Source organism: Macaca nemestrina, chromosome 14 (genome assembly GCF_043159975.1).
Source record: "Macaca nemestrina isolate mMacNem1 chromosome 14, mMacNem.hap1, whole genome shotgun sequence".
Taxonomy (NCBI): Eukaryota; Metazoa; Chordata; class Mammalia; order Primates; family Cercopithecidae; genus Macaca; species Macaca nemestrina.
The window spans coordinates 71,902,500-71,920,756 of NC_092138.1; the positions used below are offsets into that span (position 1 = coordinate 71,902,500).

General features: G+C 39.4%; 1 protein-coding gene across 4 annotated transcripts in view; it reads left to right on the forward strand.

The window, feature by feature from the left end:
* The window catches only part of LOC105480979 (phospholipid phosphatase related 1), a 292,606-nt gene extending 277,098 nt beyond the window's left edge, over nucleotides 1-15,508 (forward strand). For all 4 annotated transcript variants that reach the window (XM_011740206.2, XM_011740207.3, XM_011740208.3 and 1 more), the window contains 4 exons: nucleotides 427-677; nucleotides 4,031-4,207; nucleotides 8,626-8,757; nucleotides 14,386-15,508. In XM_011740206.2, the coding sequence (XP_011738508.1) occupies nucleotides 427-677; nucleotides 4,031-4,207; nucleotides 8,626-8,757; nucleotides 14,386-14,418 (593 nt within the window). In that variant the 3' untranslated portion in view covers nucleotides 14,419-15,508. The remainder of the gene's footprint in view (nucleotides 1-426; nucleotides 678-4,030; nucleotides 4,208-8,625; nucleotides 8,758-14,385) is intronic.
* Nucleotides 15,509-18,257: the final 2,749 nt, after the last annotated feature.

The following is an 18,257-nucleotide window of genomic DNA, read 5'->3' on the forward strand; positions in this document are numbered from 1 at the left end:
CGTAGACACCATAGTGGGTATTTTGCACATATATTATTCCATTTTCCCCAAACTACCCCCTTCTCCATTTTGCAGCTAAGGTAAGCAAGGCTCAAAGAAGATAAATTACTTATACTGTGAACCAGTCACCAGTGATGAGACCGGAGCCCGGGTCTATATGACTCCAAAATTCAAATTCTTTTCGTTATACTGTGGTTTTTCTAAACTACTGGTACAAAACCATAAAATGCTAACAGTAGAATGTCTGCATCAATTTGGAAGAAAGGGTGATTTGGGAAGCAGGTACCGCTCCTGGAAAGATACTCCGCGGAGTACTTAGAATCATTTTGATAGGTCATCACGGACTCTCACCGCTGTTTTCTCTTAGGAGACAAATGCCATCGATGGAATATGTTACCATTCCTAATGATTTTAATCTTCTTATAGGGGTGTTTGCATTTGGACTTTTTGCTACTGACATTTTTGTAAACGCCGGACAAGTGGTCACTGGGCACTTAACGCCATACTTCCTGACTGTGTGCAAGCCGAACTACACCAGTACAGACTGCCAAGCGCACCACCAGTTTATAAACAATGGGAACATTTGTACTGGGGACCTGGAAGTGATAGAAAAGGCTCGGAGATCCTTTCCCTCCAAACACGCTGCTCTGAGCATTTACTCCGCCTTATATGCCACGGTGAGTGTGCAAGTCTTGTCTCTCCTAAGTCCAGTTTTTGATAGGATGTGTGTCTCCCTGCCCTGTCTCCATTCTTTCATTGTCACCTACAGTGACTCTTAAAGTGACATATGGCATATTTCTCTATATTATGCTATTGATATACTAGCCCCCCACACACACACTTCTACCCCACTTTCAATCTCCTGATCTGCCAGAGGATATTAGTTCTGGAATGTTTTGATAATCACCTAATTACATCCTCCCATGTACAGATGTGAAAGCTGGGGCCCATAGTACAGCTAAGATCATACAACCAGAGCAGAGACCCAGACTCCTGGTACTGTGTCTGAGATTTTCTTACCTCCCACAACAGTACTCTTTGTCAAAGTTTTGGTTGGTTTCGGAACAGCACACCTTCTCACACCTGCCTAGAAATTTGCAAGCATGGGTCTCATATGAATGGCTGCCCCAACAACATGCAGAGCCAGGATACATACACAGCTTTCCTTTGCTCTGACACTCTTCTCCATGACTTTGCTAGGAGACAGGGATGATCCTAGAAGAACCTCAACACCCCAAAGTATGTTTCTCATTGTCTCCCGGATCGCACAGCCATTGACTGCCCCACTGGGGTATAACTTTCTCTTTTTCTCTTTTTGTTTCAGTAACAGAAAAACCAAAGTATGTCCCACATCTTAAAGAACAATGGTGTCTCTCTTATTTTCCAACTTTTTAACTGTATTCATTTTGGAAATAACCTCATTTCACTCTTGTCTGGCTTATGCATTCTTAGGACCCAGAATATAGACATGCAGGGATCAGCTCAAAGGCTCCACAGGCTGATACGATATTGCTGGTGGACATCAGGTGCATTTACCAGTGGCAGAGCAACTGTTGGCCAAAAACACCCCCTTTCCTTACTTCAACTTAGTTTATATTCAGAATATGACTAGCCTGGTGATTCTCAATGGAAAGTTGGGGAAGGGAAAAGACAGAGGGAAGACTCCTTTCAAACTGTCCATTCTTTTCAAACTTTCTGAGTATGCCCTCAACCCACCCCCCAGGGAGATGCTACCCTCCCTGTCACAGAGTGTAATTGCAGAAGGCATGTTCTGCCTCTGGGGGAAGCCAACAGGTCTGTGCCATCACCCCTAGGGGGAAGAAAAGGCAAAAACTCATATGGGTTTCTTATACCCCAAATGATTCTTTAATTTGTCACATAAAAACTGCATGTTCTGAATCTAATCATTAATACACAGTCATTCTTTGTGACTATGCATCTGGTCTATTTATTTAAAACAACCAGGAGCAGTAGTACCTTTGTGTCCCATTTACAAGATCACATTGATAAGGTTATTTTGTCAACCACCAACCACCAAATATAAGTCTTCCTAGTTATTTCTTTTGGCTCTACTCTTTAATGAATATGTGACAAAAATGACCTCAGCTGTCCCCATATTAAAGAAACATGGATGCCAATAACACAGAAGCCTCAATTTACAAAACAGATTATAGCTTGGTTAAATGTCTTTGCTTTACCAAAAACAAAACGAAGCCAAAAAACCTCAATGCAGGTATTTTTTTAAAACAAACAAAGCCCTCTGAGGTATTCAACATATTTTCTAATTATCAGAATGTTGATTTGTCCTAATTATCTAGAACCTAAACAATGTATTCTTATGCCTTTTCCTGTATTTTTTATTAGACTCAAGTCATTGCTGTGTGAAATTAATTTTTATAGTGCCATTATACATTATTCTGTTACTTATAATAAACTACCGTCTCAACAAATGAGATATGAAGTTTTTTGGGCACAAAAGAAGTAAATATCGTCAGCTCACACAGAATAAATGCTGCTATAGCATGTTCTCAAGGATTCAGATGTTATCCAATTCAAATCATGCCTCACAGGCTATAGTCAGATAAACCCTGATATGAGATTCCAGTTGCATAAATCTTCTGAGCCTCTATTACATGTCAAGTGCTTTCAGAAATTACTCAGCAAGGATTTCCTAAGTACTAGTTAATACTATGAAGAATATCAACTAACCATAGACTCCTGCTTTTAATAGTTTGTAATCTTATAGGAAAGATTTATGACAGGTATAATTGGAAAACATAACAGCATAAACGACTAAATATATACAATATAGATTTCAAGTAACATTTACCACAGAGTCTGAAAATAGTATAATAATATATTGTAATTTATGTAACTTTGATGTAACCACAGTTTTATAGGGAATCTGTTACATAGAAGAGATTCCTGTCTTCTGGTATTCTCACCAGTGTTGAGGCATCATTCTAGGATATTAAGAATTTCTGTTGTAATACTTTAAGATGCATCTATTTTAATTTATATGTGCTCATGCCATATAAACATACTATATAGACTCTCAGTGTCAGCATATTATTTTTTAGAATTGCTAAGCTCACATAACACGTTTGTTAAGAAATGATAGACCAATGGTGCCCTCTAGTGGTGTTTTGTAACCACTACCAAAGATTAGCTAAAAAAGTGTTTACTTATTTGAAAAAGGCTTCCTAACTCTAGACCACCAGGGACGCATTTGCTATCTGAGTCTATAAAACATCAGGGTCTTACCCAGCTCCTCACAACAAACTAGTAACAGCCGCCTACATCTCAGGTGTCTTTACTCAGTTCAGGTCTTCTCGACCTGAATCTTGTGGGACACATAGAAAAGTTTAATATTTTAAGAAACAGTGGAATAAATGAATAAAGCTGCTCACAGCTGTCCTAAGGAATGTAGGAGTCAATTTACTAGCACAGCTGAAATCTATTTATGTGATGCAGTTGTTGGGAGGTTCTAATTCAGCCTATCAACTAACTCATCAGTCAACACTTTGGTATTAATTGTCTGAAGGTGTGACGAAGCAACTAGGAACTTTTGGGGACACAAAAAATAAAATGTACAGTCACTTACAGTCACTCACCTACCCGGTCTTCTCCACCACAAGCTTCATTCCCATAGAAGGTTTATTTGGTATCTCAGACTCTCATATGGATTTCTTATACCCCAAATGATATTTAAATTTGTCACATAAAATCTGCATGTTCTGAATCTAATCATTAATGCGTTCTTTGTGCCACTAAAAACTTCTGTTCCCATGTCCACTAGGTTACAAAAGACTGATTAATATACATCTGTTCATTGTTCTTGCTGCACTGATTTCCCACCTAAATATTTTACTAAATAGCTTAGTGGAGTTGTTCAAGGAATACTAGTTAGCGTGGTTGCTTTGACAGAGCCCCTGCTTGTGTGTGCTGGTGTATGTACCTGCTTGCTTGCATGTGTACACACAGTACAAGGAGGCTGCTTGGTCACTGTCTGGCCTCTGTCCTATTCCAGATGTATATTACAAGCACAATCAAGACGAAGAGCAGTCGACTGGCCAAGCCAGTGCTGTGCCTCGGAACTCTCTGCACAGCTTTCCTGACAGGCCTCAACCGGGTCTCTGAGTATCGGAACCACTGCTCGGACGTGATTGCTGGCTTCATACTGGGCACTGCAGTGGCCCTGTTTCTGGTAGGTTGACTTCCCCCCTCTTTTTACCTTTTCCCCTCCTCTTCTGCTCTCTGAAAAACTGTGAGTCAGGTTTCCCAGACTTCACCATCTGTGTTCCTTTTGTCCCAACCTTGTGAATTACAATTATTCTCCAAGTATTATGCATGCTTTTGCTACAAAAATGATTTCAAAACACCCTTTTCTTTCAGAAACAAGACTGGCCATATTCCTTCTGGGTGGTAGGGAGAAAATTGCCCCTAGAAGGACAGCTGGCTCTACCTCTTTCAACACTGGGCTTGGGACTGGGGCCAAGCAGACTAATGATAAATTGGCATACCTTCAAACCAATCTTCTTTAAGAATTTGTTCTCAGCATATTGGGGGCAAAAGCTAAGTGTTGCTTGAGGGAAGAATAGAGAATGAAGAGCACTGGTAGAAGCAAGCAGCCTCTTCTCCAGCATCCCAAGAAACTCAGCTCTAGCTCCAAAGTTGCATCTCCTACTCAGAAATTTTAAAAACCCCACAGATTATCACACCCACCCTTTTTAATGGGACTCTGTTACTATTGGAATGTGCCTCTTGGGAATCTGATTTCCTTCTCAACCACCTATCTTCCTGGAGAAGAATTTTGGTTAATACATTTTTCTTATATTTCTGATGTTTTGGTTCCCCAAAGAGATGGAGGTCTGGCCACCTGCTCACCTAGGAAATCCCTTAAATTGAGTTGGATTTGATAAAAAGAGGTTAATTTGTATTCTTTTTGTCTCGGCTTTCACAGTTTTATTGAAGTATAACAAGTATACAATAAATGACACATCAAGTGTACAATTTGATCAATTTTGGCATACAACTTTCTCTCCCACCCTTCCTTTTCCCTTATTCCCAGGCAGCTGGTGATCTTCTGTCATTCTATACTAGTTTGCCTTTTCTACAATTTCATATTAATTGAATCATAATGTATTTTTTCTGGTATCTTTCACCTAGCGTAATTATTTTGAGATTCATCTATGTTGTAGAATGTATCAATAATTCCTTTTTATTGCTGTGTAGTATTCACAGCATGGTCACACCTCAGAGATGCAGATTTTTATTATCTTCAAGGACTTAAAACAGGCCCAGAAAAAATTTACGATGAATCATCAGACCTGCAGACTCCCATATTGTGCGTGAAATGAATTCCCTAACAATGTTCAGAAAGTCTCCCCAAGGAGAAAGAAGCCATCACAGTCTTGAAGGATCTCCCTCCTCCTATTCTGCCCTCTCTGGTCCAAGATCCATTAGGATTAGCATCACACATAGATCAACTTCAGTCATATGACTTAACACTTCCTTTTCCTAGCCCCTCTTCCTTCCCTCCCCAATATGCAAAGTACACACATGCCTCTCCCAGCCTCTTTCCGACTTGTAAAAAATCTGCTAAAATACAGACAATGCTCATGTTCAGAACACTGATTGGGAAGCTTCTTTCTAATTCAAAATGACGGGCATATCTCAGAGATATTGCAGGTTTGGTTCCAGACCACTGCAACAATGAATATCACAATAAAGCTAGGCACACAATTTTTTGGTTTTCCAGTGCATATAAAATGTTTACATTTTTCTGTAGTCTATTAAGTGTGCAATAGCATTATATCTTTAAAAAAACAATGTATTTACCTTAATTTAAAAGCACTTTATATCTTTAAAAAAGTGTTGACACAGACAGAAAGTGAGCACATGCTGTTGAAAAACTGGTGCCAATAGACTTGCTGGACACAGTGTTGTCAAAAAGCTTCAATTTTTAAAAAATACAATATCTGCAACATGCAATAAAGTGAAGTGAAATAAAAGAAGAATATGCCAGTATTTTGAATGGATCCAGGCATTCTTTCTATAGTGAAAGATGAAAAACTAAAACACAGATACTCTGGATGAAGTTGCAGGAAAAGTAGTGCTGAAGTAATCATGAAATGTTGACGTCTCATTAGGAACTTTCCTGAGGAACGCCTTTAAAAACAATATTTTATGGATACGTAGAAGTTATACACTTTTCGGGGATATGTGTGATATTTTGATATAAGCATACAATGTATAATGATCAAATCGGGGTAACTGGGATATCCATCACCTCAAGTACTGTTACTTTGTGTTAGAAACATTCCAAATCTATTCTTCCATTTATTTTGAAATATACAGTAAGTTATTGTTAATTATTGTCACTCTACTGTTATAGTGAGCAGATCCCATTTTTTCCATCTGACTGTATTTTTGTACTGATTAACCAACTCCTCTTCCCCCTACCCCCTACTACCGTTCCTGAGGAATTTTTTTTTAAGATGGAAAGAAAACAGGTGACTTGAAGGGAAGAGAAGGGTTTCAAGGGGAGATCAATGGTGTATAAATAAAGACTTTGGCTCGAGATAAGACAATCAATGTTGCTGTCCATCAGTTCTGAAGCCAGCCATCCCGTTAGAGAAGAGGAGCCATTCTGACTGTCCCAAACAATTTTGTAGGGTCTTTGTGGGATGATATTGGGGTTTGCTGAAGCCCCATACACAAATTCTGCTTCAACATTAAACTTGTTTTCTCTCCATAACATGCAGCCAGCCCTGGTCCTCATCGCTCAGTAACTACTTGGTCTGCTAGTGCTTTCAAGGGACTTCCCAACTGATGTCAAAATTTGTTTTCCCGCAAATGGCCTTTATGTAAGATCCAGATCTGTGGTTGAATTGCTCTGGCACGAGGGAGACCACCCTGTTGGCACATGCATGTGAACACACCTCACGGACACACACAAAGCTGGGAAATGGGAAGGGAAGAATGTTCTGGAGGAGCCTGGAGGCATTCCAAAGCAGAGACTTGGAGAGGAGACAGAAAAAGAGAGAAGAGCAAACACTGAGAATGGCAGGATATGTACTGTAAATGTTCAATAGTGCTTTATGTTTGTGTTTCCCATGAGGTGGAATGTGGGAGGAAGGGAAAGGGAGTTAGTAGCTGAACAAGTACTACATGCTGTCTGCTTTATAGACATCTAATCAAGTGCCCCCAGGGCAACTCTAACAATATTCCTATCCTCATTTTATAGATGAGGAAAATGAGGCTCAAAGATAAGTAACTTGTCCAATAGCCACCCAACCAATAACCAACAGAGGGACCTGGGTGCCTCTACTCCAAAGTTTCTACACGTTCCCCTCCTCCCATTTTCTGATGAGGGGAGTTAAAGCACAGTGTAGGGGCGAGTGCAGTGGCTCATGCCTGTAATCCCAGCACTTTGGGAGGCCAAGGTGGGTGGATCACGAGGTCAGGAGATTGAGACCACCCTGGCTAACACGGTGAAACCCTGTCTCTACTAAAAATACAAAAAATTAGCCATGCGTGGTGGTGGGCACCTGTAGTCCCAGCTACTCGGGAGGCTGAGGCAGGAGAATAGTGTGAACCCAGGAGGCGCGGCTTGCAGTGAGCCGAGATCGCACCACTGCACTCCAGCCTGGGCGACAGAGCGAGATGCCGTCTCAAAAAAGAAAAAAGAAAAAGAAAAAAAAAAAGCCAAGTGTAAGAGTGAGATGGAGATGAGCCAGGTAGAGGATGCATGCCAATGTGCTACAGGGTTTGAAGAGTAGTAGGAAAGATTTGAAGACACTGGATGAAGAAGCAAAGCAATTATTGAAAGAGGCAGGGAAAAAGAGGGTTTTTTTGTGGGGGGGGCAAAAAAAAAAAAAAAAAAGCAGGGAAGATGGTAGAAACAGTCAGTTATGAAAAGACCTCAGCAGGAAACAGAAAAGTGGGCAGTGACTTACAGGGAAAGTTTTTAAATGGAAGCAATGAAAGAAAACTCAAGAGTTATCTAATCTCAAGCAAATAGTCATAATTTGAGGATGATGATCTAAGGTAAGAGTTAAAGACCAGCTAACATGGACTGAATACTTGCTATGCGTTTGGCACTTTTTAAGGGGCAAAATAGTATAGGGGTATGATTTAAGGGCTCTGGAGTTTCAATCTCTGTGTGACCTCGGGCAAGTTATCTAACTTCCCTGTGTCCCCCTATCTAGACTGGAGATAATAGTATCTCCCTTATGAAATTGTTGGGTGGGTTAAGTGAAATTGGATAAAATCCTGAGCATTGTGCCAGACGCATAGTGGCCCTCAATAAATTTTAGCTGTTATTATGAGGTGATTTGCATTCACCGTGTCTTTAATCATTACAAATCTGTGAAGTGGGTATTACTATTCTTATTTTACAGGTGAGAAAACAGGTCCAACGGGGTGGGGAGCGATTGTTACTGGTCATCTGGTGATTTAACAGATGCTTCCACAGTACTTCCCATAGTCCCTTTCCCCTCTCTCAAAGGAAAAAGGTCACTCTGGTGATGATACTCAAGGGGAAAGGCCTGCCACCCTCACGGATGCCAGGCATTGATGGCTGCAGTCTGACCACATTCTTTTTTCCCCCTCATCCTGCAGGGAATGTGTGTGGTTCATAATTTTAAAGGAACGCAAGGATCTCCTTCCAAACCCAAGCCTGAGGATCCCCGTGGAGTACCCCTAATGGCTTTCCCAAGGATAGAAAGCCCTCTGGAAACCTTAAGTGCACAGGTATGGTAAAGCAGTTTTAGCAAACCAAACCCACAGGCTGAACACTTTGGGAGGCCAGTATCAATCCATGAATACCACTAAATTTACCCAGCATCAATGAGAATCTGATTCATTTATTGTAAAGGCCCTCACAAAAGGCAGTCTTCACTTTTTCCCCTCAATTATTCCTATATTTATTCTGGGGGTTGGCAATCATGAATCCTCAGAGAGCTCTTAGTAATGTCTAACTTAAACCTTAGCTGTTTCAGGATACTTTGACAACATAATATCACATTTATGAAATTTGGACTAATATGGAAAAACCCATTTGACTTAATAACTAGGACAATATTTGCAAAGAAAAAGGTTCTGTACAGAGAGTGATGTAAGCTGGAGGCACATTTTAGAAGGCTACTAAATGTCCCTTTGGACCTGTTTTTGTGACAAAAATTCAATGCAACAGTTCCTCCTGATCTGTTACTCTACAACAGAACCTTGCATCATGCCAGGGATACAAAAAAATAATTGAATACAGTCCTTGCCCTCAAATAACTCACAAATGAGGGGCAGCCATGGTGGCTCACACCTACAATCCCAGCACTTTTAGATGCCAAGGTGGGAGGATTGCTTGAAGCCAAGAGTTGGAGACCAACCTGGTCAATGTAACAAGTCCCCATACCTACTAAATAAATAAATGAATAAATAAATCACAGATGATCAGGAAAGGTGGCTCTAAATAGGTAGTCATAATATGACATGCTGAATCAGAGGTGCACAAAGTGCTCTCTGACTACAAATGAAGGGGAAAACGTCTACTGTCTGAGAAGACAGGGAAGGCCAGGACCTGCCAACTGAAAGGAGCCTGGACAGATGATATGAAGCACCTAATTCTGCCGGGACAATTGCTAGGTGCTTTACAAATACATTATTACTTGAACAACCACCCTATTGAATAGATACTATAATTCCTATTTCACAGGTAAAGATAAGAATCAGGAAGACAGGCTGAGCGTGGTGGCTCATGCCTGTGATCCCAGCCCATTGCGAGGTCAAGGCAGATGGATTGCTTGAGCCCAGGAGTTTGAGACCAGACTGGGCAACATGGCGAAACTCCGTCTCTACTAAAAAAAATACAAAAATTAGCCTGACATGGTAGTGCATGCCTGTAGTCCCAGCTACTCCAGAGGCTGAGGTGGGAGGAGTGTTTGAGCCTGGGAGATTAAGACTATAGCGTGCTGTGATCATGCCACTGCACTCTAGCCTGGGTGACAGAGTGAGACCATGTCTTAAAAGACAAACAAACAACAAAAAAAAAAACACTGAAGACAGTGATATTAGATACTTGCCCAAGGCTTTATAGGTAGCAAGTGAGAAAGCTGGATGAGTAGGAGTTCTTTAAGCAGATAGGGGACAACTAATAATGTGGTTTTCATTAGCATGTCATCTTTTTCAGGTAGTTGAGCCCGGCTAAAGTGTTCATTTTTTTTTGTAATAGTCTGTTTTGAAATCTTGTTTGTATTTGGCATTTTCCTACTCAGGCATTTTTATAGAAGATGTAAGAGAAAAGCAAATCACTTCCCTTTGTTCCCTTTGGAATTATTATGTACTTCATATCAGTGCAATATAAAATAATATTTTCACTATTTAAAGATTATTAACTATCACATCTCTCTAAGACAAAACTACCCTATGCTCTTTTTCCGCGCCCCCGAGACAGAGTCTCATTCTGTCGCCCAGGCTGGAGTGCAGTGGCATGATCTCGGCTTACTGCAGCCTCTGCCTCAGGGGTTCAAGAGATTCTCTCGCCTCAGCCTCCCAAGTAGCTGGGACTACAGGCATGTGCCACCACGCCCAGCTAATTTTTTGTATTTTTAGTAGAGTCAGTTTTTCGCCATGTTGGCCAGGCTGGTCTCAATACCCTATGCCTTTTTACCTTTAATTAAATCTCATATTATTAATGAACGAGGTTGGGCAGGGGGAGTTGGAACAAGAAAGCTACCTCCGTATCTCCATTTCGGGAAAAATATTTAAGGTTCTCCATTAATACAGTACCAAGTATTGCTGTTTTGTTTGTTTTCCCTTAATTTGTATTAAGGCTAACCTTTTAACTTGGTCTAGAAATAAAATGTTAACAAAAATATTTCTGGTTTATAAACAGCCTGTTGCTACAGGTTAAATATCAAATTAACTAAATAGCTATACCTTGTAACAAAATAGTGAAAGAGAATCTCTCTAATTTTTCTTCCCTAATTACAATCCTGTGTTTAGTGAAGTCAGAGAGGGTCTCTGTTTTGGGGGGTAAAATGAAAACAAGTGAATGTTAAAAAGAAACAGAAAATATTTGCTGAGTTCCATAGACATACCAGTCTCTGTGTCCTTGTAAATGCTATTCCCCCGAATATCCTGATATAAGAACACCCCTTTTGCACACCTCATCCTTCCACCCAGCACTGCTCAAGCATGGCCTCTGTCTAATGCCTTCCCCAGCCTTCTTTCTCTCTTAATTCTCAGGGCCACTGGTGGTTGATCAGGTCTAGAGATGTCCAGACTCTATTTTGGAGGATTCTACTTAAATTGAAAAATGAAGTGCTAAACGGGGTTTCAAAAAATGCTGTTCACAAGATAGATAAAAGATTCTCAAAATAGATATGAATTCATTGTTTACAGGTAGTAGTTGAACTTCTCTCAAACCTGGCAATAGATCTTTGTGATTACAGATGTCACTTCATATGGATACAATTTGAGGCCTTGCCTGAATACTAGGCTTGGGCCAAAGGACCCTCCAGGCCCCTCATGTGACTGTCACTCATAATTAAAGCCAAGTGTTCCTTCATGTCTGCTTCCTCCAAAGACTTGGGACTTTTTGAGGATCAGGACCCTATAAACCATGTCTTATTCACCGTATATCCTGGCATCCACTAGGTGTGAAATAAATGTTGATGAATGAATACAAACTTGTCCCAAAACCTAAACTAGACACTTTAGCCAAAACCAAGAACCTCAAATTTGACCATAATCACTATTTGAACATCCACGGAAAGTAGAGATTCATGAGAAACGATGAGAAGGACTTCTGCAGGCTAACCAGAATGAAGCCACAGAAAGCTAAAGTATTGTCTCTCACATTATGCTATCCATACCAATTGTGAAAAATTCAAGTCACCAAGCATCTGCTTTTAGTATTAAATGTTTCCACATGGATAGTTAGAAAGATATACCCTTTATTTGTTGGTCAAGAAAAGAGAACTAGCATTTATTGAGGGTCATCTCATTTAATATTCATGATACTGCATTGGTTTTATTATATCCTATTTTATAGATGAAAGTAAGGCACTAGGTTTAAGTAATACGCCCAAGGTCACCCAGTCCGATTCTAAGGCCCTGCTAGTTCTCCTACACCACACACCACTAAGACCCATCCAATTCTAAAGGCCCTGCTAGTTCTCCTACACCACACAGTCTGAGATTTCATTCAATGAAAATTCTTTTGTGAAATCCACAACTGCCAGCATTGAATATGAAAACATGCTACAGGGGGCTGGTATATTGAACCTGAGCTACAGTTTTTCCAAAATTAATATCCCCTGTGGGCAAGAACTTCCCTTGCAACTCCAACAGCCATGGTTTCTGTTAGAAACAGCATCTTTGTAATTTTTGGAACAGAATCATCTTCCCAGCATGTGGACCTTTTAAGATCAGAGATTAGAACCTCTCTTCAGAGCACACATTCATACATATGACATCCATCACACTATTCAAAATCCCCTAAGGAGAAGACTGAATGGGGAGGGCACCAGTCACCCTTGTTTCCCTTTCTCCCAAGACATTCTTTCCCCTTTGCCACATGTAGCCCTCAGAGCCACAGTGCTCTGGTCCTCTCTAAAACATTACCTCAAATTCGAATATCTGCCTTCCTTGATTCCCCTTAGTATAGTTGATTGGGACTGTGCATTTCCTAAAATCTTTCCCAAATACCATAGAGAACCAAAAAGTAAACAATTCAAAACTAGTCAAGTTTTTCAAAGCATTATTTTATGATTCTATAAGTTGCTGGGATCCCAAAGGAACCAATTCTTAATTATCTATGTTCTACACCCACCTGCTCACAATGTACATGAGCAATCGGCTGAGTGTTGTTCAGTTGCATTCTTGTCAACACAGTTTTTAGTAACAAAAAGTAAATTAGAAATGAAGCAACTGTGTTAACTCATTCTGGATGTGGTATAGAGTCTCCCAATGGGAAAAAATATATATATATAAACTATATATTAAATATAGATACATATATACACTAAGATATATTTATATACATATATAAGTATTTATGTATGTATATATACATACATATCGTTTAATTTTGACTGGTGACCTTGGGCATATTACTTAAACTTGGTGCCTTACTTTCTTCATCTATGTATGTATATATACTTATATATGTATACATATGTAGTTAAAAGATATTTATACATATTTAATATATATTTTATATTTATTTATTAAATTTATATTGTTTATATATTATTTATATATTAATATATAATTCTATATAATTCTATATTTTAACTTAATTTTATAATGTGTAATTACATATTGTACAAGTTATAACTATATTATTTATATATTTATTAAATCTATATATTATATATATTTTTTATGCATGTTTTAGACACAAAAAAAGAATTCTGTCTGTGCTGACCACAGATACATGGACCTTCACCCCAGGATATTCTGATTCAGCAGGTGTGGAGTTTTAAAACAAAAATGAAGGAGGTACTCCTAGAGAATTCTGATGGTCCCTTGATTCAGAACTGGTGATATTATAGACTTCGTATTATCAATAGGAAAAAAAAAAAAAGACTTGGAGGGAGAGTTAAAGAAATCTGCCTCAAGTCACTTACCTAGTTATCTCAGGATTTGAATGGCTTTATCTTCACCATTTACTCTTAAATGGAATCATATAAATGACCAAAGTGTTGACCCAAAAAAATTCAAATAGAAAGCATATTGTAGAAGTAAAAGAATAAAAGGTAAAGTTATTTTTGCTTTAGGAAAGAAATGCACGTTTTCACAAATATTTCAGACAAAAGTATCTTGAAAAATACAAAATACTCAGTTTCTAAAAATGTGTATCTGAGCTCTAAAGAATATAATGTAAACCCCCAGTGTCCTAAACAACAGAAATCAGGGGTCAGGCATGGTGGCTCACGCCTGTAATCCCAGCACTTTGGGAGGCTGAGGCAGGTGGATCACTGGAGGTCAGGAGTTCAAGACCAGCCTGGCCAACATAGTGAAACCCCATCTCTACTAAAAACACAAAAATGAGCTGGGCATGGTGGCGGGTGCCTGTAATCTCAGCTACTCGGGAGGGTGAGACAACAGAATCACTTGAACCCAGGAGGCAGAGGTTGCAGTGAGCCGAGATCACGCCATGGCACTCCGGCTTGGGCAAAAATTGTGAAACTCCATCTCAAAAAAAAAAAAAAAAAAAGAGGTAAGGGACATTGAGTGTCCTTGGAGCAGCATATTACGGAGAGGGAACAGCCTGTGCACCCTTGAGGAGACAAAACAGGGGAATATTTAGGGACAAGTGAGTGTGCACGTGTCAGGCAACCCTATCTCAGATTTTATCTGCTTGTGTTTTCTCCACAGAATCACTCCGCGTCCATGACCGAAGTTACCTGAGATGACTGATGTGTCACAAGCTGTTTTTTAAAATCACCTTCCAATTCTATACTTCAAAACACACAGTTGCTCAATGTCAAACTGTGATGACGAATATTATGTTTATCTAGTTAGAAGCTAATGTTTTGTACATTTTTTGTATGAGGAAGTGATGTAGCTTGCCCTTTTTTTTTTTTTTTTTTTTTTTTTTTTTTTTTTGGTCAGCTTTAATATATTTATGCCAGAATTTTAAAACCAACAAAATTTTCTTGTTCAAGCGTGCATTGAAGAACCACATTTATTCAATGGTTGACGTTGTTTTGTGATATTTGTACACAAATTTTCTTTTCAGTTTTATAAACACAGAAGTAAATATAACAACTCACTTTAAACTTTTATTACTACAGTTGCTGCCTCCTCCAGAATTTTTGAATTTTAATAAAAGGCAAACTTTTGAGCTACAGGAAGGACAATGTTGGTTAATAATAAATCTCAAAGTCAATTGCAGGAATAAGATTGTCTTCAAAAAGAATGTTGCACTCTGATCTCTTAAATTGTTACATTCAAAGTTTAAAGTAATATATTAACAAAGTCACCTAGTTACACAAACAATTATCAGAGAATTCTGAATTTGGAGGGTACTGGGGTTATATGATTCTTTCTTAGATAATGGCCTCTACTAAAGAACTCAAGATCTTTCTGAAATGTCTTTTGGCAGGCAGGTGTCACTGCCACCTTTTCTCCATAAAGCAGCCAACATCAGCCTCCCCTGTCAACTCAACAGTTTTGTATATCATATTATATGGACTTTATATGAAAATGAATATTTTACAGTTTGCACAGTATTATTTTACAGAAAAGGAATCAGAGAACCTACACCATAGGGCCCCAGAACAACAGTTTCACTTTGTGGCTTTTAATTATTCTAGAATTTTAACTGCATCTCATTTTTCTAGCATGGTGATAACTAATATGTAACTCCTTTGATTGAAGGAGCTCTTTTGTCTGTACCTATCAGAATGTTTTCTTGACACTTCCATGTTGGCTCTTCTTAGCTTTTTTTGTACATGTTTTTTTTTCTAAAGAGAAGAAAAAGTTATCACAAAATGTATTCTGGCTCATGTCTTTTATCTTAAGCCTTATCCAGAGGACAAAGGTATTTGAAGAGTCATGATGAAGTGAACTCAAGTGTTTACACTGTTCAGTTCCACGTCTGCTGAAATAAATTCTAATAGGGGCATGACTGAGGGATAATTTCATAGGTGTGTATGAGAATATGTAAGCTTTTAGGCAAATAAAATGCTCTAAATTATCAAGATACTCAGAAACATTCTGGATCCCTAGCATGCTCCCTCTACCTTCAGGCTACCCATAGATACTTCTGAGTTCTCAATAAAAAGTTAGACAGTAGTTTTTAAGAACAAACGTTACCTCTGCTAAAATTTTTCATAAGCCCTCATCTCCTTATGGCCTAAGCTTACCTACGCACATACAATGTCACACACATCTTCTGGGTGATATCTGACTACAGTTGGGAGAAGGGCAAGGAACTAAAGAACTTTCACAAACATAATTTGTCTGTTCTCAAAACACTGAGCCCAGTGAAGCTGTGACAAATCCAAAGGAGTACTATATATGTCAGTAGGAATATTAAAACCCAGGTCTGTCTGACCCCAAGTTTCATTCTTTCCACTACATCAAGATATGCCTTTGAACCAAGTCCACATCTTTTCATGGGTTTTCAGTATAATATACCTACTTATCTGGTTTAAGGGATAATGCTGGAAGAAAAGGAAACAGTGAGAAGGAATAATTTGTAAGCTCTGAGCTCTCCAATCCTGTATAAGCTACGTACATGTAATGTCATGCAATTTCAGAATGATTATTCTTTTTCTAAATATATTTTAGGATTTTTAAAAAAGAAATAATGAGGAATTCATTTTATTTTATTGTTCATCATAAGACATGCTAAAAAAAAATGCTGGCAGTCTAAATTGCTTTTACATTACCCATTTCTTGTCACTATGTATCTGGCTATCTGATAGCATTTCTAAGAACATAAGTTGGTAGAGTGAGTCATGTTATCCTTCTACTCTTCTTTCTAGTTCTGATTTTAAAGGGATCTATCCGTAGTATTCTAGGAGCTTTGGCCACAGACTCCATTGTCCTGGCCTTGGACCTGGGAGATGTTGGTGCATGACTGAGCCATGACAAGACAGTGCCCTGGTACACTCTGGGGCATCTCTGGACTCCTACCCCTGGAATCCCTGAGTCTGATTCCTTACCACTACAGCATGGCAACTTTAGTGTTGCCTCCTATTTAGCCCCAAGACACTTCACAGGCCTCAGACTGATCTGTCAAGTCTGTCATTTGAAATTCCTCAGGCTAGGGACTCCTCCCTGTGGGTCTTCTGCCAAGGAAAAAGCCCTCTGTCCAAATAGGAGAAGTGGTGACTGTAGCCTCAGAGAATGAATTCTGCAGTCAACTTTTCTCTAAGGAAAGCTCACAGGTGCATGACTCATTGGAAGAGGGAAGTGGGGGAAGAGAGCGAAACAAAAGAGGCTAGCCAGGTGCGTTGACATAAGCAGCCTCATGAGGTTGTTAGCCCCTGTGTTTATCTATGATGTCTTTTTTTTTTTTCATTATTCTGTGCCAAGAACATCACCTGACACAGAGAAAAATCACTTAAAATTTCTGTAATACATGAATAGATGCCAGACTTCCTCCTACTTTGGCTGAAGGGAGACTATGACTCATTTGGAAATAAAGAGGATTTTAGTGGAGCCTGAAGAGAGCCGAAAGATGGATGCATTTAGATGCAGGACTAACAAAGGTGACAAAACTGCACTTACCAGCTAAACATGTGGGTGCCCCTTTTGGTAAGCTCTAAAGATCTCCCTGTCAGGCTGTGATAGACAGATGGGCTATATGTAGCTGAATATATAGCCCTTCAAGAGAGAATATGTATTCTGTACTGAATCAGAGAATGCAAGCAGCAAAATTCCATCCTCAAGATGCAAGAGAGTAGGGATCACTGGGATGGTGTCGAGTGAAAGAACCATGAGTGGCATTTTTGTTTCAAAAAACTGATTAGACTCCCTGTTACATGCAACTGCCAGAACCTCTCAAATGTGTTCAGTGTCTTAGAGGTAAATGCATCAAATACCACATTGCTCAAGTCTGTTTTAAGGAGTAGGTTACATTATGGTCATTATACTGTTCCTGCTTTTATGAGGAGAACCCGCCCCCAATATTTCAACATAGGTTCTATTTTCCATAAGTGTTGGCTGGCTGAGAAATAGAGACAGTATAAAAAGAGGAATTTTACAGCTGGGCTGCCGGGGGTGACATCACATAACAGTAGGACCATGATGCCCACCCAAGCCTCAAAACCAGCAAGTTTTTATTAAGAGTTTCAAAAGGAGAGGTGTAAGAATGGGGAGTAGGTATAAAGATCACATGCTTCAAAGGGCAAAAAGCAGAACTACTAATAAGGGTCTAACAAAGATCACATGCTTCTGAGGGAACAGGACAGAGGGCAAAAGCAGAACTACTGATAAGGGTCTGTGTTCAGCGGTGCACATATTGTCTTGATAAACAACTTAAATAACAGAAAACAGGGTTGAGAGCAGAGAACTGGTCTGACCACAGATTTACCAGGGTGGAGTTTTTCCCCACCCTAGTAAGCCTGAGGGTACTGCAGGGGACCAGGGAGTATCTCAGTTCTTATCTTAACTGCATAAGACAGACATTCACAGAGCAGCCATTTATAGACCTCCCCCCAGGAATGCATCCTTTTCCCAGGGTATTAACATTCCTTGCTAGGAAAAGAATTTAGCAATTTCTCTCCTACTTGCAC